Source organism: Botryllus schlosseri, chromosome 2 (genome assembly GCF_051294905.1).
Source record: "Botryllus schlosseri isolate E-star chromosome 2, Bs_hap1, whole genome shotgun sequence".
Lineage (NCBI taxonomy): Eukaryota > Metazoa > Chordata > Ascidiacea > Stolidobranchia > Styelidae > Botryllus > Botryllus schlosseri.
In genome coordinates this window covers 22,195,390-22,215,574 of record NC_137237.1, presented here as the reverse complement: position 1 = coordinate 22,215,574, position 20,185 = coordinate 22,195,390, and the positions used below count along the sequence as shown (strand labels likewise).

General features: G+C 40.6%; 2 protein-coding genes and 2 long non-coding RNA genes across 4 annotated transcripts in view; 2 read left to right on the top strand and 2 right to left on the bottom strand.

Annotated features, from left to right (window-relative positions):
- The first annotated feature begins 2,387 nt into the window (after nt 1–2,387).
- Nucleotides 2,388–8,970, top strand: LOC145434129 (Golgi phosphoprotein 3-like). Its single transcript, XM_080311428.1, has 5 exons — nt 2,388–2,649; nt 3,079–3,289; nt 3,842–3,934; nt 7,672–7,922; nt 8,647–8,970. Exons 1-5 carry the CDS (start codon nt 2,555–2,557, stop codon nt 8,840–8,842), a joined length of 846 nt encoding a protein of 281 aa, XP_080167554.1. The 5' UTR covers nt 2,388–2,554; the 3' UTR covers nt 8,843–8,970.
- Nucleotides 8,971–13,776: 4,806 nt separating this feature from the next.
- On the bottom strand, nt 13,777–15,398 carry LOC145434128 (uncharacterized). The gene is made up of 2 exons (XR_013913280.1): nt 14,667–15,398; nt 13,777–14,439 (listed from the first exon to the last, which is right to left on the bottom strand). It is a non-coding gene; the product is annotated as an uncharacterized LOC145434128 (long non-coding RNA).
- Nucleotides 15,399–15,630: 232 nt separating this feature from the next.
- LOC145434144 (uncharacterized) overlaps nt 15,631–20,185 on the bottom strand; it is a 376,188-nt gene continuing 371,633 nt past the window's right edge. Inside the window, exon 2 of the long non-coding RNA XR_013913283.1 lies at nt 15,631–15,929. This is a non-coding gene — a long non-coding RNA (uncharacterized LOC145434144). The remainder of the gene's footprint in view (nt 15,930–20,185) is intronic.
- LOC145434138 (vesicle transport protein SEC20-like) lies at nt 17,873–19,410 on the top strand. Its single transcript, XM_080311452.1, has one exon. The coding sequence runs from the start codon at nt 18,278–18,280 to the stop codon at nt 19,037–19,039; it is 762 nt and encodes a 253-aa protein (XP_080167578.1). The 5' UTR covers nt 17,873–18,277; the 3' UTR covers nt 19,040–19,410.

Below are 20,185 nucleotides of genomic sequence, written 5' to 3'. Positions count from 1 at the left end.
TTTCAGCTCGAGTTGAATGCAGGGAGAATCAGGTACTCACTAAATTAGCTTAATAATCACACATGATAATGCACACATAAGCATTTTATGGAATGAGTGACTGCTGGGCTTGTAGCTTTCGAATTATTGTCGTGATACGTTTTCTGGTCGTGCATCTCAATGACTGTTTGTGTTGGTTATACTAAAACCCAATTGTCGTGTTATAGGCCGTTTCTAACTTGAGTGCTTAAGTTTATCGCACTTCATTTCGCTTTGGAAAATGTAGATTGTAGGCGTTTTCGATTTGTCGCGTCTTGGATTTGGATAGATCTTGTCGGACGTAGCAGGTGCTTTTGCAATATTCGCATCTAATTGATCAATGCTGAGACATGGTTTCGGATGTTCGAATTCTAATATCCATTTTTCACTTTCATCTCACACATGAGAATATGTGCTTTAGTCAAACAACCCTCAATACATTAATGAAGTAAGCACCCATTGTACTGCAACTTCAGTTCAAAATAGCCTACTGAGCAGAGGTCAACAGATGAACCATGATAGTGTGAAACATGACTCGTGTATTGGGCGTATACCTCTGGTAGGTCCACTTGTACGTGCAATTGTGGTACTGGGGGCACAATAATCTGTCCTAAGCAAAAAGATGAAAAGTTCGCGTGACATATTGTTTATTGTTCGCTTGCTGACCCTAATTTAGCCGCTTGTATCTAGTTTATCCGATCAACTTTGCATCTTCGAGACATATTTCCAAGTTGGTTTAATCCATCTCGGTTAAATTTGTTGTAATATTCTCTAAATGATGTACAGTCGCCTATTCAGTATAGGCCCAATCAGTTGACCTATAAAAAATATGTGAAAATTGTTAATTGCGTACTTGGTGCCTAGACCATGAAAGTGACTATAAGCTCTTGGCTGTTCACACGGGTAGAGGCCTAGCCTATTTGTTTTGCAATGTTATATGTGGTGAGGCTGGTCATATAGTTTAATGAATGTAATTCATTTAACCATTTTCTGGATTAACTATATCTTTCAGAGAAACAATGTGATAACCATCAATTAAATTGTTGCCTTGTTTGTATCTTGCGTTGAATAATGAATATAACTGTAATTTATATATACATATCTTCTGAGTAGTGAATATCTCAGTGATTGCATACAGTTGAGTTTATCACTTGCCCTTTAAGCCTTGTTTCATTTGAATTCATCAGCACAATTGATATTGCTCTATCAAGGCTATTCAAGCAAACACTGATAGTGCAACTTGATTACCAAATATATTTTACTAGAGAAAGTAAAAGTCTGTTATTTTATATGCTTAGATGCTATCAGTGATAGGACATATGTATTTTTGAGCCAATAGCCTATTTGGTTCTACAAAATTTATCTTCCATTTTTTCATTCAATTTCCGTTCAAATTGGTATTACTTGATGTTTGGAATCTGTGAACATTCCGTAACAGATAGCCTATTTACTGGGTGTGAGGGGTCTAGTAAATTTCCTTGATATATTCATGAACAAAATGTTAATCACATAAATTAGCATTGGATGCCTTGAGGTGCTAGTGAACTGTAATGACTGTGCTACAAAGTATCAAACACTTGGAATGGTTAGCCTCAGGCAAATTTGCAGGATTTGGTTTCAAGGCATTCTTGCATGCCATCTATTTAATAGTAGCTCCTTTTCCAGCCTAAGAACTCACAACTTTTTGCATCTCTCGTTGTTATTCGGGGAGGGGGGTCACGGGATACGAGTACAATTGATAACTCAGATGAATCTCGAACAATTTTCAAACCTCCAGTAGATTAATCCAACTGATATAACATGATTATGCCCTAAAACTACATATTGTGCACTTTCAATAATTCCAGAAACTTTTGAGGGATGAAGTGAGGGCTGATTGTGACATGACAAGCATGGTGATGTAGTTGAGGATCGAAATCTCGTACAACTTTGTCGCATTTCTTCCTGATTGTTGAAAGGCACATTCCTGCGATTCTAGGATGCTTAGCGTTGTGTATGTGTATGATGTTCTCTTTCCAGATCCCAAAATACAAGCAAAAAGTTTACCAATCAAAACTATCAGTCTCATAGGCATAATTTCTGAACTTTATCTTGAAGCCTATGTCAAAGTAGGCTATTTACCTGCGACGGGAAGGTAAAGTAACTGTTGTAGACTTGTAGTGCACAGTAAAATAGGCTATCCGGACATGCTGCTAGAGTGCTAGCAACACGTCCTGTTGTTGATAGATGGAGCGTAACGGTAATTCGTTGTTTTCCTATGTAAGCATTTTGCTACCTGCTGGTCCCTTTGTAAATTTTACGGGCTTATCTTCCTTTCAGTGTCACAATCAACACATTCAACTCATTAATGAAGCAATATTCTTCCTGTCAGATTTTAATATTACGGTATGTAGAATTGTAGATATTTTATGAAAAGTGTCGCAACTCTATTCTCACACCGATTGACGTTGGAGATATCAATGAAATTCCTCTTCGCTCGAGTTATAAGGAGATAAGATTCGACAGCGCCATCGTAACCTTATAAAATTCGTACACTATGTCGACTGGTCTTGTGAAACGCCGTCTTGCTAACTCGGCAGCGGAAAGCACCAAGAAGAACAAGAGTGATGATGAAAAAAGCGACGAGGAACGGTATGTATTCACTGTCCATTCACTATAGGCTACTTGGGATGAAATTTAGCAAATAGGATATCAAATCCAGTCACGTGTTGCAGTAGGCTATACCCTAACAGCATTGGTAAGAAACTATTGTTAGTAAATCTTCGAAGGATAGGCCTAGTCCTAACCCATGGGCCATGAGGTTCTCTTGCGCAAAGATATTGCAATGTTGTAATGGATACAAGTTTTCTCCATCAATTTGCTGCTGACCAACACCTCTGCACTGTCCGAAGTCTTCAATTTGCCAGTTAGGGTTAGTCTCCAAAGTTGGGATTTGATGTGCATATATTAGCACCATTGCTATATGGGGTTTTGCAAGTAGAAGATGTGGAAGATGTCGTATAGTCTCGACTCTAAACGAAAACTTGTGCTATGTGAATCCGGATTTTCTGACTGGTTCAGAATGTCCGATACTGGAGACAAGTCAATGCGCTTGACACTGATGGAAGAAGTGCTTCTAATGGGATTAAAAGACCGCGAGGGCTATACCTCGTTCTGGAATGATTGTATATCGTCGGGATTGAGAGGATGCATCCTAGTTGAACTGGCTCTTCGGGGAAGGATACAGCTTGATAAGCAGCAGGCGAGAAGAAGAAAACTTCTGGATCGTAAGGTAGGCCCAGCGAGTGTGTGTCACCACTATCTTGTACTAAAAGTGACGTTACAACTGAACCTGAACAGGATATATTAGTACAAAGCTTTGAAATCACTGCAAACAATATACTGTATAGCCAATTTTATCACTGAGAACATGTTGACATGTGGGTGGTCTCTGTGATGTAATGGTACCTAGCAAACTTGAACTTGACAGCAGTGTTTTAACTAGTCGATAGCAGGGAGTTGTGACTTCTCCACATGATGCTGGCAGACGGCACAGGCCTGTGATGTTGGGTACGAACTGCATTGAAGAATCTCAGTGGTCGTACGTCAACAACTCAACATGTCGATGGGTCATGTCATAGTTTTTTGTCAACTTTACTGTGGGATAACTCACAAATACAGTCCACTGCATATGCTGGTATTTCAAATGTCGTATGCTAAAGTGCACTAAGTTTGAAGAACAGAGGTACGTTTGGATACTGACATCTGTTTTTTGGATTGATGTGCATTGGCTTGCTACTCCTTGTTACAATGGGGATCAAGTGATGGCACTTTGTTCTGGCAGGTCCGCTGTAAAAATGATGCACCGACTGGAGATGTTATTCTAGACGAGGCCCTCACTCATATCAAAAAAGGCGAGACGGAAGAATCTGTACAGGTCGGTGTCTAACATTGTCCTTTTCGTAAGATGTTATTTGAGTTTTATGGCATCACTGACATTATACATTCATAAAATCATTAGTGTCCTATGAATTGCGAATGAAGTGAGGTTGTCAAAATATGGTAATTAGATTTGTTAATTACAGTAATATCCTGGGTTGGCACTTTTGCTTCCGTCACTTGAATCTGGGATAACGTAGGAATAAATTCCATCTTCTTTGTCGATACATTCTTAATATTCAGAAATCCTATGATACCTGTGATTCTATATGTGTTAGACAAACATAATAAATAGATGCTGCCATTGGGATATCGGTGTTCTCCAGTTTTCCTGCTGTATTAGTAGATAAACGTGATGTCTATTCTAGAGAAGATACAAGCAACGCTGTGAGCTATTGCCCAAACAATATTTTAATTTCTTGTTGCCAAAAAATTCATTATCTTTTGAAAGCTTTCGGATACATGGTGCATATCCTTGAACGCCTTTTGGTGCTCCACATAGATCAGGGGCGGGCAACATACGGTCCGCGGGCCGGATCCGGGATTTTGAGCACCCCGCAGAGAGTTTCCGGTCTTTTATGATAATGTGACCCGCGGCCAGAGAAAGGTGGCCATGAAACTTACTTGCTATGTTCAGGTCTACAGATATTTGCGAGCAAACATTTTCGACTATGAAAATTAACAATCTAGCTCAGGCGTTGGCTATTACTTATCTCCGTTGGCCAAATGAGAAGCCGAAAATACGTTGGTGGGCTGAGTCAAAAATTTTAGCTGTATTCTATAGCGTAATAATTGTATTTCTAAATTGAAAGCTGTGAATTGCACTGTTAATATATGCTGCTCAGTGTATATGTTGATGTTAGGGAATGAGAAATAAGTGACGGTAAATTATCAAATACTATTTTTTGCCGTCATACTTCGAACAATGTTAAACGTGATATTTTTTGGATTCACTTTAAACCCCTATCTGCGTTTTTTTTATCAAGAAATTAAAATGTATTCGGGATACTACAAGCATTAAATACTGTCTTGGCTTCTATGCTTTCAACTTAAAATTCACATTATATATGATTCATTCCTTACATGAGGATAAATTCACGATTACTCTATCGATTTAGGAATCCGGCCCGGCAAGTACTCCATTTTCGTATATCCGGCCCGCCAACTGGAGAAGTTGCCCGTCCCTGACATCGATGCAATTTTTTGCACATACTAGTTTTCGGTGATGAATATACAATTGATAATTGTATTAATTCCCTGTGGTTCTGATGATTCTACATAAAAAATCGTTTTACATGAGAAAATTTGACAACGATAACACATGTAATCATCATTAAAATGCTGTCGACAATAGTCTTGTTTCAGTGATAGAAAATGTGGAAAACCTGCTGGTATGTTGTGATTAGAAATGACTAGGCTAGCTGACAAAGTTATGACTTTTGATTGAGCTAAAAATGTCAAGCTAATGCACTAGTATAGCATCAAGCAATAGGCTATATTGAATATTTTGTGATGATGATTAGAAAATGACTGTCAAAGAGGAATACATAATTTTTCGCACTAATTAGTTTCACATATCCTCTATGTCTATGCTCTACGTATATCTCTATAATAATGACTAGAAAGATTGCTATTAAACTGACTTGACGAATACGTTCAATGGTAGGGATACCCAGTATTGATATTTTCCAGTGATATCCGGACCGTATGGTCGTGATGCCTTTTATAATTCATTTTATAAATTATAATTATTCACTGTACATCAGTTATCGCCAATGTCTTCATAACATCATTTTCCGAAAGCACTGCAAACGTCCAGTAACGTTTCAATTTGATTTTCATGGTTGGACAATAGGGTTGTCCATAATTTGGAAAATCTTACAAATCCTCGGTTGTAATGTCTTATTCGATAGATTATTGATAAAAAACGACACTGAGCCTGAAAGAAGCTCACAGAAAGGCCGTTAAGATTTCGTGCAAAGCGTTTGAAAGTAGCTGCCGAAGAATGGGCGTGCCACCGACCATAGAACGGCGAGAAGACTAGTAATCAAGAAACCACGGCTCTTGATTGGATAATCGGCTATGCTTCAATGACCACGTCAGCAGCAGCTTGCTGATTAGGTGAACAAGGAGTCTGCTACTGGCGGCGATTCTGAAAGCGCATTGTATGTAGGTTGACAGATAATGATTTAGTATTGAATAAGGGTATGTTGAGGTACGAAATACATGATGAACAAACAACAGCTGCTTCACAAAGACGTCTAAAGCATGACTGCTTTATTGTGAAAGAAACCGCCGTAGCCTATATGCCTTGTTTTCAACGAGGGAAAGCATAGGCGCTTATGCAAGTGGCGACGGATTCCTAGTTTCACAAATAATATATCATTATTGAATACAAAGATAAAAGCTTAACAATGACACTATAGTTTGTGTGATCTCATTGGGCTCAGGTTGTAGTAGGCTACATATAGTTGAAGTTTTGAAAGCTCTAAGGGTCGGCTGAATCAGCGGGTTATGCTTGGCACTTGTCAGATGCTTGCATCAAACTGTATTCACTTGCAAGTGTTGTCAGAGTCCTTGATGATGACGCAGAAAAGAGGCGTAAAAGTAAGCACATAATATGCTGGATATGTTACGTCAAATTCCTTAATAATCGCGCAGAAAAGGGGTGTAAATGTAAACACAGACAATGCTGCAAAGTGCATAATATCCAGCATAGTTTGCATATCATATCAAGCAGGGCCTGTGCTTGCATTTAAACCTCATTTCTGCGACATCATTAGGGACTTTGAAAACATTTATAAGTCAATTCAATTTGCTGCAAACATCTGATGAGTGCTAAGCCTAACCGTCTGATTCAGCCGATCGCTAGAGCATTCAAAACTTCAACTATGTACTGCAACCTGAGCCACATAAGATCACCTAACTTATAGTGTCATTGTCAAGCTTTATCTTTGTATTCAATAATGATATATTATTTCTGAAACTAGGAATCCGTCGCCACTTGCATAAGCGCCTATGCTTTCCCTCGTTGAAAACAAAGCATATAGGCTACAGCGGTTTCCTTCACAATGAAGCGGTCATGCTTTAGACGTTTTTGTGAAGCAGCTGTTGTTTGTACATCATGTATTTCGTACCTCAAGATACCTTGAATCAATCCTAAATCATTATCTGTCAACCTACATACAATGCGCTTTCAGAATCGCCGCCAGTAGCAGACTCCTTGTTCACCTAATCAGCAAGCTGCTGCTGACGTGGTCATTGAAGCATAGCCGATTATCCAATCAAGAGCCGTGGTTTCTTGATTACTAGTCTTCTCGCCGTTCTATGGTCGGTGGCACGCCCATTCTTCGGCAGCTACTTTCAAACGCTTTGCACGAAATCTTATTGGCCTTTCTGTGAGCTTCTTTCAGGCTCAGTGTCGTTTTTTATCAATAATCTATCGAATAAGACATTACAACCGAGGATTTGTAAGATTTTCCAAATTATGGACAACCCTATTGGACAATGCTAATTTGCATCTTTCCCTTTTGAGTTTTTGACTGGAACATAGTCATGTCATCTTTATCGCGATAGATCCGTGCCGTAATTGCACCATCGGCATAACTTCTCCCATCCCAGTACATCCGTAATACCGGCACGGGCATCATTGCCATCGAGGGATTTTAGGCACACGTTTTCCAAACGCAACTAATAAAACTCCGTTCCATGATGAATATCTTGGGAAATCTTCAGGGCTGGATCGATCTTCTCTCCGGCGAGACTTGGAATCCACTGAAGCTTCAATACCAACTCCGAAACGTTCGGGAGAGGCTGGCTAAGAATCTCGTCGAAAAAGGCGTTCTGACGACTTCGAAACAGAATTTCATCTTGTTTGACATGACAACACATCCTGTAGTCAACGATGACATGAAGTCTCGATTACTAAAGCGTGTTCAAGACGCTGTTCTCACCAAGTGGCCTAATGACATTGATAAAATGGACCGGTAAGTCTTGATACGGATGTGAGATTGTGTCCGAGTCATTATATTCTTTTTGAGAATGGAAACTTGAACCTGTTGCCACAATCTCCCGTGTTGTTGGCCTGATTTTATCAGTTTCTATGATGTAGTTTGCTTAGAGGTGGTTGGTCAAAGTACTTGTACTCAAGTAGGTTTTGCTAACCTTCACTTATGTATGGACTGGTGAAGTAGAAAGTATTGTTAGGATGCGTTTACGTTACTTGCATGAGTTCAGTGTGATTAGCCATTTCGCATTAGTCACAACGTTGTGTCGTGCAATTTCATAGGTAGCCACCTCTGATTTACTGCTAATAGTATGCGACACCAAGAGCATATCTACTCTAGAAACTACTTGAAAACTTTACGGGCCTTTTTTTTTCCACTTCTACTTGAGTAATTTTGCCATGTCTTGGGAATTGCTGCTTCTTTGATTAAATATAAATTCTACTTTAGTACCGAGACTACTGCTTTGACGGCCTCTGATTAAATAAGTTTATAAAGTTTGGAATAAATTTCCGACACTTATTATGTCGCATTGATGTTTGTTTGTTATCAATGGAATAAGTAATTTGGCGTAAAAAAATGGGACAAGTAGTGAACTAGTGAAGTTTGCTACTGAATCATATATTTTGTATAGCGCTACGGTGTGAATTTTTATTCTTTTCATTGCTCCTCGACCGTGATCTCTAAATCTGTATTTCTCTGGCAGCCGCACACTCGCTCTCATTTACCTCGCTCATTCAAGCGACGTGTTGGAAAATGCTTTCCAGCCGTTATCGGACGAGGATTACGATACCGCCATGCGTAGAGTTCGGTTTTTGCTCGACCTCAACCCGGAAGAACAAGGGCAGCGCAGCGCCAACAATGAATTGCTGTGGGCGGTGGTCGGGGTGTACATGAAATAATCGAAAACCCACTTGAACATAGAAGCATCTGACCGAACCTGGCCGACCTGGAATCTTGTCAAAATGAAGGGACATTGCACTAGGGCGTTTTGAAATACGGATCATGGTTTATACCATGTCTTCGTTTGCGTTCCGATTGATCGTGGACCAACTCATGAAGGGCGAATGCTCGCTGCGAGAGAGACCTCGCCAAGACGTGTCCTTCTTTTGACTAGACAGCGAAAATCCAGAGATATGCGTTGTCACAGGGCTACTTTTGCGATTTGGCCTGCGTGACGTGCGTTTTTCAATTATAACCGATTGTTAGAACGATATTTATGATCATATTCGAGCCCATGCTCATATTGGTAGCTTATGCACACTCAGTTTCATCTCGATTCAAAATGCTCCCGAGTTGGTTTGCGTAGCTGGTGACCAAGTATACTTGCTTGTGGGTTTTTCTAGTCCTTTTCATGTCTGTGTATTTGACTCCACAACGGTATTCGCATAGCCTTATAAAATACGATGCTTAGTTGGATATATCGATTTATTAGTGTATAATACATTATTTGCTCTAGCTTATGGAATGTTACTGGACTGTCTGACAGACTTATGGCAATGTCGACAAGAAACTAGAACTTTGAACCGTCCCTGTATTATTTTAAATGCAAGTTCTGCTCGTGTGAAACGCATACTTACATCAACTAACAGTTTCCTGCTCGTTCGCCAAGCACTGGTCAACACAGTGAGATGGCTCTGCAGCCTTTTCTGGTGCACCATGGTCCATCGTGTACTGTGCCAATACTTGAATCGCGGGGATAGTGATCTCTCCGGAATATGCGGCTGCTGCAGAAGTTAGAGAGAAACAATCGGACAGGTGGAGGACCGGTGTTGAAACCAACAGATGGCATCTGAAATCGAAAGCAATTTTTTTTTGCTCCATGGCGATAATTCTACTGAATTTAATGTCCGGCTACGAGGCCTCTCGATTTCGTGTTTCCCAGCCGGTTGTGCGTCCGTGAAAATTTGAAATGCCCAATGGAAGGAAGTCTTGTTTAAGTTTTTATTATGAGTTGAAAGTATTTTTCGAGTGTACTTACTGTCTTTGTAAATTGTGGCTTGTTCATCCATTCTGGTGAAGCGCAGTGAGCGTGTTTTTCACCAGGCTTGCAATTGGTGTATATAATTGTAGTGTTATATAGTAGAATATTAATTGCAAATGACCGTAAGCTGTGTTGAATAGTATATCCACCGGATGATGTCTTCCCTGTGTCACGCCCAATGGTTGTAGTGCCAATAGGAAGTGGGATGCTATTGGAACGGGGGTTTCCATCGCATCGATGTTGCAGCAGATGATATAATAGTTCCGTTGCCTTGATGCGTGAAAGCGGTGTTGGAGCTAAGTGTGCGCAATGTGTAGGTTAATGATATGCTGCAAGATCAACTGAGCACTAAATCAAGTACTTAACCTGCTGAATATTTCGAGACTGATCGAATTAATCAATACCGGGCGGGATGTTGACAACGCGAATTTTACATATTGGCTTAGGATCTGTGACAGTGACCGCTACGGATTAGTTCTTTTTGGCAGTGGGGAGAGGATCCAATGCACCCGCCGAATTATCGGCATGGGAATGTGGAAATAGCCTGGAAATAGTGCTGGTTTACTGTAGTCGAATTTTGCCCTATATTTAACCAAGATTCTCATATCCTCCGAAAGGAGGACGTATAGTAACCCTAACTATAGCGCCGAGAACGGTTATTGGTATAGGGTGAACAACTGATCATCTCAGTCCACAGTAACCGTCTGCTATAAATCCATCGATTAACCTTTGCTGTCGTCCTACGATATGCGTAAACGATCGGATAACGTGCGAAGGGGTTCTTCCCATGCGTAGGTCAGTAATTGCTGTGAGGCCGTGAGTAAGTCTGGGCAAATCTGATGCCCTTTAATTAGTAATCAGCGTATAAAATTTTTAGCTGGGCCGCGGACCATTTTCAGATTGCTAATGGAGTCGCGAACAAGAAATGTTGGAAACCACCGGTTGTGCGCGATATTTATATGGCTCAGTGCTGTAGTGCGCATCGGGATTAGGCTGATAAATAATCATATTGGTGAGGCATGAACATGATTCAATCAAATCATTTAACGTCCAGATGCATTAAGCCCCCAGAACTTGCATCCTAGGCCTACCCTATACGGTGGGCCCAAGATCATCTTGGCGGCAGGGGTCTGGTAAAATGTGACTTCGGTCCTGGTTACAACTTACAACAGAGAGAGAGAGTCTTTATTTTCATCGAACCAAAATACATAACAAACGGCAGTGATGGTGGTACAGAAAATATGCGTTTACAGTATTCGGTATTAGATAGGAATGATCGATGAGACCGTGAAGGTCATCTAGTCTGATCACACCTGCATCAAACAGGTACACTTGACTCTGAACAGTCTGGCTGTAAAAAAATGTTTAGTTAAGAAAGGAAAATAGAAAAAAAATAAACAATGGTAGCAAATGATCAATGAAGCAATGTCTGGGCGAGGTAGGGCAACAGTGTTAGTGTAACGACAAGAGGTGATCAAGTAGGGCTTTTTTGAATCTATTATAGGGCAATTCACGGATATGTGGTGGTAATGCATTCCAGATGATAGGTCCCGAGTAGTCGATAGATCTCTTAGTTAGGTTGCTATTGCGTGGTCCAACCAGAGGTGGTCAAAGTAGTCACCGTCGCTACTCAAGTAGAAGTAACGCCGGAATTTCTACTCAAGTAGGAGTGGTGGTTCACAAGTAAGTAGGTATTCTACGCTTATTTTTGCCTACAAAACTAAAAACTGTCAAGTAGAAGTAGTCTAAAATCATAACTACTTAAAAAGTAGTGTGAGTAGGCAAAATCTACTTCAAGTACTTCAAACAGTAGAAGTACTTCATTACTGACCACTAGGGTTGTTCAGATTTGGGCAATTTTTTGGAAACTTGTTTTGCGTAATTCCAAATGATAGTTTAGTGCAGAGGTCTCAAACTCAAATGTGCTTGCGGGCCATTTTCCCAGTTTTGACGACGCCGCGGGCCGCAGCATTTATAGAGGTATTCTATGTCTTTCCAAGTAGGCCTTGTTTGGCGGGAATGAATTTCCCTATTGAAAGTGAGCCGATCCAGCAGACTGACAGTAAACACACATCGTCAAAATGTGATTTACGTTTGTATGAATTTAGGCCTGGCACGAAAACAATCATCACATTTATAACTATTTGAATAGAATTGTTGTTGTACTTGATATATATAAAAACTATAAGATATAGACACCATATGGGCGGACAAATGTATGATGCCATCATAAAAGCTGTCAGGTTATAATTTTCAGCTACTATAAATATTTTGAATCCAACAGACTGATAATAGAGACTGATCTGATATCAAAACATTTTAAAGTTGAGCAAATGAGCATTGTAATTCCAATCCAGGATTCGTGTATACTTCTGATAAGTAGGCTATTAATCTCATGGCCAAATATCTTCAAATATAGGAGCAGAAAAAATATAAATACAATATAAATATATTAATGAATTTGTCCAAGTGATTGAAATGTCGGAACGCCGAACGGCCCATTGCTGTTACATCGTTCGAGCGTACCACTACGGTACTCGATACCTTTAAGTGGCCTTAATAACATGGTTTAGCGACCAAAGATGTAACTAACAGTTTGCCATAACTATACTTGCTTAGTTAGCGAAATACCGAACTGCGACCTTCTGATCTATTACTATTCCCCTGATACGCGATTAGTTTGTTGCGTCCATGGTTCTAACAAATTTACGGCATTCCGACTCACTTCAAGTCCACTCGAGTCATTTTCATTTTGCCATCGAGTTAGCCCGAGTCTGAGTAATTCTAAGAAAGGTCGCGTCCAAGTCCAACTCACAAATTTCAGTCTAGAATCGTCTAAGGGTCCGGTTTTGTCATCATGAATTGGAAATTAGCGAAATAGTGAATGTTCCAGTGCATGGTAGCGTTTGCAATTGATGTGATAGTGAAGTTTGACGAATAGTTTAAGGCTTTCGGATCAATTTAATAGGGAATTTTCTCTTTATAACCTGAAAAGATATATGTGACACTTATATTTTGTAAAATTAATAAAAATCTAAAATGTCGTCGCGGGCCGCACAAAATGCTCTGGCGGGCCGCGTGTTTGAGACCTCTGGTTTAGTGCATAAAAACACCTCTAAAAGCGATTTTGGTCATTTTCATCGCGGTCTTCCCTGCGCGCAAAGCCCCCAAAGACCCACGGGTCAATTCTCCTTACTAGCGACGATTCACCATTGCTGGTTTGTATAGCTTTTGTGAAGTTTGCGGTAGAAAACGGCCGAGTAGAGCTGGGAAATATCAGGTTGTATTATCTTTTTGACAATTGAACATACCTACATTCCTATACATGCCAAATGTGTTTCCCCTTCCCGTATTTGGTATAGGTAGCCGGGTGGTAGGCCTATGTATGAAATGAACGAATACAGGCATTTGCAGCCGGTTTCAACTCTGTAAATGTTAATCAAAGACATATTGTATATGAATGTAATTTCACCTTTATAGTAGCTTCAATTCACCTAATCCGCATCAGGTTTGCAGTATTTAATACGTCTGAAAGAAAGTTGACACCCCCCTCCCCCACCACCTCCGAACACAAAAACTCAGACCTGTCCTGTCCAAGACGTTGTCACAGTGGCGAATACGGCCAGAATGCAAATGTCAAAAGCTCACGACACTAGGCTTCTTCTCAAATGATCATGACAGGTAAGTCTAAATGGGGGTCCTGATACTCAACTACCAATGCATTCTGTCTGAAAACGTCCCCGGTGTTCTTACGGAAACAGAAACAATCTCAATACATATTAGTCATTGTCGTCACCCACTATGGTATGTGCTTACAACTGAGTTAACATAAGAAATCTGGCACAGACTATGTTTCTGAAACTTGATGAATTTATTGTAAGGAAATTTGCATTATCAAACTTGAAAAGCAGAATAAGGCAAAACACAAATCCGGACATAGTAGGCCGACCATTTACGTGACTTGAGACAATTGTGAAAGATGAAAAGACAGGTATTATCATTGAAGAACATGTTGAGAATTAGGTAAGCATAAAAACAAAAAGTGGATAACAACAGGCTCTAGTCTCAGGCAGGCTCATAGGATTTCAGTGTGGATTTATTGAAGTTGTGATACTTCTGACGGTGTAGCTCAACAACTTGCAGCATACTTTTCTTTTGGCGCTCATCATCTGTGATGATCGAAGCAAAGTCGGTATTGAGTTTAACTCCTCGTTCAGCAGCGTCATTAACGACTTTGACATTACTTACAAAATGGCTCATTTCATTGTATGTTTCATACTTAGGCCATTGTTCCACAGGCTGATTCAACCACAGGCTGATTCAACCATTCTCCAGAACACTCAAATTCGTTGAACAAATGCCATGACTGAGGGCCCACTAAATCAGCCAAAGTGGTGTTATCCTCTATAGTCCCTTCTGATGAGAGAATGCGTGGCCCGCGTCGATAAGATTGCGGTTTTTCAACTTTCAGTAGGCGGCTTGCAATGCTTTTTCTGGTATCGCAACTTTCTTTTTCTGAGAACAAGGCATAAACCAAAGTTTCTTCCACAATGTACCATGGATGCTTCTTCAACTTATTGAGAGCAGATTCAGCAACATCTTTAACGGTAGTTGTTTTTTTGAAATTGTTGAATAATGTATTTTCAGGACCTGTGGTTTCAGGTCCAAAAATGATTGTCCAGACACTCTTTACCACCAACTCCAATACATGATGGCGACAAGCATGATACAACATTTATTACCTAGGCGGTCTTCCAGTAACTTTGCAGCTCCTTTTTTCCATCCACTATTCCTTTATGTCGTGTCAAATACCAACGTGGCAATGGAATTCTGCAAACTCCAAGTCGTTATCAAATCAAATGCAGTTTTAGCTTGTACCTCTCCTGTGGCATTTTCAATCTTTTGAATTCCAAGTAATTTTCCATTGGTATGCAAAGGATGAGAAGACAAAATAACAGCAATGCTTCATACTTTGTTCCATACCTGTCTTCTGTCAACTTTCCATCCCAGTGTATAGCAGCATGATTCGGTAGGTCTTGTTGAAATGACTCGTATATTTCATGCGAAATCTCAAGACGATTAGCTTCTCTACGTCTCTTTATAGTTGACCTGGATAGCACAAAGTCATTTAAGTCCCCACCGCATGCCTGTATGAAGGCACTAATCAACATAGTTGCTTCATTATCGGTCAATCCTGAGTTTTGGTCGTTTTAGGGCATTCCTCATTCAGATACAGCAAATACTGTAGAACTTGGCGTAGAGTAGGTAACTTGGAGTGAATAATACACTCAGATGAATATCCAATCAAATAATGAGCAGACTTCGATCTTGTTCTTGGTGGGTCCGACACCTTTATCCGCTTTGTTTCAGACATTCTTCTTCAACCAAATTCTAGCCTACCAGCAAATTGGATAACTCAGTATTTTACAGTAACACTAAAATCGAGGCAAAGATTACTGACATAACATATTACATGCCTTCCTTCCAGTAACATTTACTAGCTTAACACCAGCTGGAAATGAACACCAGCTGGAAATGTCTGTGCATCTGTTCTCGAGCTCGACTCTCAATCACAACACGATGGTGCTTCTTCGGTGTACGATTCATAACAAACGTGCTACCAATACATGTTTCCCATGAACACGATATACCGGTTCTGCATGGTATAACGAAGATTCATCTGGCATTTATAGGACTGCATTTCAGTACAGTTATGAATACAGATATATTTCCCATCCTTACATAGCCGTCTTGAACTGATAACTTCACAAAAGCTCCAAACCAGTGACACGGTCAACACTACAGATAAAGATATGACGTAAACACGTCAGAAGTAAGGAGAATTGATCCGTGGGTCTTTGGGGGCTTTGCGCGCAGGGAAGACCGCGATGAAAATGACCAAAATCGGTTTTAGAGGTGTTTTTATGCACTACACTATCATTTGGAATTACGCAAAACAAGTTTCCAAAAAATTGCCCAAATCTGAACAACCCTACTGACCACCTCTGCAGTCTGCACACAACCACATAGCCTACTCCTGAGCCGCGGGTCGTGACCACCGGTCGTCGATAGACAAAGCTTTACTGGTGTGACGTCATATTGCTCGACAGTGTGATCATACCTCATTTTTAAATTTAGATTTTTAAAAATTCGGAACTCTTGCATGAGTTTATAGAATGTTAACATGTAGACAGAATTCTGTCTACATTCTATAATGAGTTCTTATAATTTCGCACTAAACTGAAATGGTCGCCGAAACCCATCGGATCGTTGGAGCTTCGATATGATTAAAACCTTTGCGAACTAATCAAATTTTCACACCCTGAATTGGCAGAACTAAACAGTAATCATACAGACCGCCGAAGTCTTTCCCACGTTGGTGTTAATCTTCGCAAAACTGAGGAAATCTTTTCTACGGTTTGGCAACTGGTTGTTTGTTTCAGCTGTGTTTCGTCTATCCAAACACCATGAAAATCATTCAATCAATCATCGTGAGATTATATCTTCATTGAACCAAGACACACACAATAGTGTACAATGCGATACAATGCACACAATGCGCTGTAATGAAAAGATAGGAGGATGCCGAAACGTCCAGTTTCGGTCTCTTGATCTGGCATCCACCTCGGCTTAGTGCCCGATGTTACAGTTCTTTTCGATTTACTCTCTGTTCCGCGAATCTTTATTTGTGCTCTTTGCATTACTTGCGAGTCGTTCTTTCAACGGGTCTTTTCTGGGCTTTTTTTTGCGCGGGTCGGGGAAGAGGAGCCCACATAAACCACCGACGCGTAATCAAACTAGGAGGGCCGGATAGCAGTCGCTTATCGTCACCACTTCCCTACTACCTTAGCAGGTTTTAAATTAGAGATTACGAAAACAATTTCATCATTTCAAAACACCACAAACTGCGATACGATGAAAAGATAGGAATGTGTCGAAACGACTGAAATCAGACAGCCACCTGGCTTAGGCGATGTAAAAAGGAAGTATATACACTGAATGAAAAGTAAAAGAAGGTAATATAAAAGGACAGGCGACAAAAAGAGGTGGTATGTATCGGAAGGCGAGATCGATATGTCAAGTCGTAGTCCGGTAAACTTGACTAGCCGTGTCTGGCGCCCAAGGGACACCGCTCTATTATTATGTGAACTAAATTAGGAAACGAACCTTCCGGTACATGAAGCGAAAGTCCTCACACGGATGATAGTCAAAGGCCGTGGTTTGATTTGCTGCTGTTGCATACTCTGTACTGTCTGCAGCTTTGTCCTTTACCTTCCCCATTCTGTTGAATGTAAACATTTGCGCCCGCAGCAAACCATCCGTGACATCTCGGTATCATTTACTTCCGCACTACGTAGTATTATAGATAACTAACCTTAGTTGACAATAGTAGCCTGTATGGAATCGGTGTCCTGTGCTCCCGCTATGTTTTATTTTTTAATTAATTTTTAATAAATAACTTTACCTTGGAAAATCATCGCTGCTCGCCTGATATATCAGGCAAAAAGGCCAGCGATTCCAATCAGGAATAGTAGTATACGAAGCACAAACTTTATAGTAGCCACTGAAATAATAGTTAAGCTTTAGTGGCTCTGGCTACCAGTACGCCAGGTTGGAATCCCGGTACGTTTAGCGAAATATCTTTGGTGTGCCAAGGCGGTACTCGGCGTCACACCTGTGTGCCGTCAGTAGAATCTTTGGTGTGCACGAGACACCGATTCCATATTGGCCAGTACGTAATGTCACTTGTCACTAATGTGATTCGCCGTAGCGCACTGTCCGCAGTCGCCGCCTGCAAGAATTTAATAGACGGCGAATGTCATGTCACGGGTTTAGTTCACTTTTCATTCAGTGTGCAATGTGCATGCCTCTTCTCTACTTCGCCTAGGGTTTGGTCAAGGTGGGTGTCTGATTTGAAAGACTACGGTACCGTACTCCAAGTCGTTTCGACATCTTTTCATTGTATCGCACTTTTTGGTGTTTTGAAATTATGAAAATATTAATAAACTGATACATCCCGAAAAGATGTAATGGCTACACTATATTTGGTCTGTTTTCATACCTAGCTTTAGCTAGAATTATTGGCCATACCGTACCGGTACTATTGGCGGCCCGGCCAGCAATATCCAGTTGCGTTTAATTATCAAGCTAGGTGGGGACCAGATGATTTCTTTGTTGCTTTCTGTCTATGCATGATGTAGGCTATATCAAAATAGACTTCTATGCTGATTCTATTTCATTATAATATAGGTCTATAGACACTACCATCGCATTACATCGTTATTGAAGAAATCCTCACACCCACATATGAACTTCGCCTTCGGCAATAATTTTTGTCATCACACAATCGGAAATGAGTCTCCGCGGTCGATTTAGCAAAGGCTCAGATAAGGCAACGTCCGACGATTCATCAAACAAGCTCAAGTCGACAATTGTCGAGTTGGACTGCGCAATCAAGGCCGCAGTTGGTGATATATGGAATCACAACGGCCCACTGGACGACTTGCAAAAGGAATATGAAGAAGCCCGCAAAAAACTGAAACTTCTCCGTGACTCGATTGAGGAGTATCATCTTTCTGGCCGAGAACTACATGACCTGAAGCAGGTATCTGAAATAGAATCTTCAGCCAAGCAGTTTCGCGAGCAATTGTTGAACACCACTTCACTCCTACGCAATGCGTATATGGAGAAAAAGACTTCCTTGGAGGAGAAAAACAGAGATTCGTTGTTCGGTACTGATCAAGGTGATGAGCTGAGGAGACGGCGTACTGCCGAAGCAAGCCGAGAAAATGTGGCGAGAACTGCAAACGATTTAACAGAAAGCTTACTGAGCATTACCCGAGTTATCAATGATAACGTTAATAGGAGTGGAGAAGCGTTAAACACTTTAGTGAAATCCTCAAGCACTATACGGAAGACAGATGAAGAACTGAAAGATCAATCCGGCGTTATCAAAACAGGCCATCGGCTGTTGACTAAATATTCACGGCGAGAGTGCACCGATAAATTCTTGATCTTTCTGGCGTTGGCTCTGTTCTTCAGCACTGTGCTGTATATTTTGAAAAAGCGTTTGTGGCTTCACAATTCGCATCAGGTAGACGCGCCAGGGTCTTGAGTAAAAACTGGTGTCGCGTTTTTCCGAGTGCAATGTTTAGTGAAAAGGTTGTACTGTACGGCTCGAATGAGGTTGTCTGACTTTCTACATCACTTTTCTGATATAGTATGCAATTTAGACGTACAAATTCGGGCGGGAGTGCGTATATCACAAAGATAGTGTGCGATATCCAGTCTGGCAAATGAATTTGCTTTGTTCAGTTACATATCTCACCGACTTGTGTGATGGATGATGTCTTGGATTATTGATATATTGTTATTTGTTACAATATTATTATTTTGTTTGGTGACATTATGGTTAGACAGGTAGAACTAGCCTCTTATTTGACTGTAGGCTACTCCTTTCGACCTAAAATACACGACATAGCACAACAGTTTGGTTATTTATTTGTAAAGATTCATAATATGACTGAAAATTTTCCTCTCTGTCCAAATCATAGAAACTTCTAATAGGATTCATGGCGAATGTGAAACATTCAATGTGTTTGTATTCAATTTTTCTGGCAACCAAGTGAAATTGTTAAAATGTCTAACAAAGCGATGCATAACAACTTTGAGTCAATTCAAACTGGGAAAAGTAAGATTATCTCTTCCCTTCCCTACCCAGTGGGCCAAAATTACATACAACAACAGAGAAACTCGTGTAATGCAAGGTTGGGCACATTTGTTATGATCGACTTTGTCGTAAGAACCTTCTTCACGTGTCACCTTTCCTCAGAAGAGTGGCAAGAAGTTATGCCATATTAAATACATGAAACAAAGTCTCAGGTACGGTGGCAACACAAATTTATGCCTTTCGCGACCCATACCAAGCATGTACCAGGGACCGAAGTCGTAGGTTGCTATAGCACTCGCTCGTCTGGGGATCGCATGCGCACCCTGAACGTTCCCTCTGCATCAGAAGGTATATTTTTAAGCTCGATTCGACATCAGGGATGTTGGGCAGCAGTGGATGCCAGATTGAGAGACACTACTTCGTCGTTTCGGCATCCTGCTTGCTGTCTGTTCATTACAACACATTGTGTCTTGTGTATGTATGCTATTCTACATTGCTTGTCTTGGTCCGATGAAACTATAAATGCCTAAGATTATTACAATTGTACCTCAATATTATGAGTTTGACCTGTCTTCCATTCTTCATCGAGAG

Bases quoted from the DNA above. Each gene is read 5' to 3' on its own strand.
- LOC145434129 (XM_080311428.1), top strand. From the start codon at position 2,555: ATGTCGACTGGTCTTGTGAAACGCCGTCTTGCTAACTCGGCAGCGGAA. The intron at 3,935-7,671 runs GTCGGTGTCTAA...GGAAATCTTCAG, and splicing joins AGACGGAAGAATCTGTACAG to GGCTGGATCGATCTTCTCTC. The intron at 7,923-8,646 runs GTAAGTCTTGAT...TTTCTCTGGCAG, and splicing joins GACATTGATAAAATGGACCG to CCGCACACTCGCTCTCATTT.
- LOC145434138 (XM_080311452.1), top strand. From the start codon at position 18,278: ATGAGTCTCCGCGGTCGATTTAGCAAAGGCTCAGATAAGGCAACGTCC.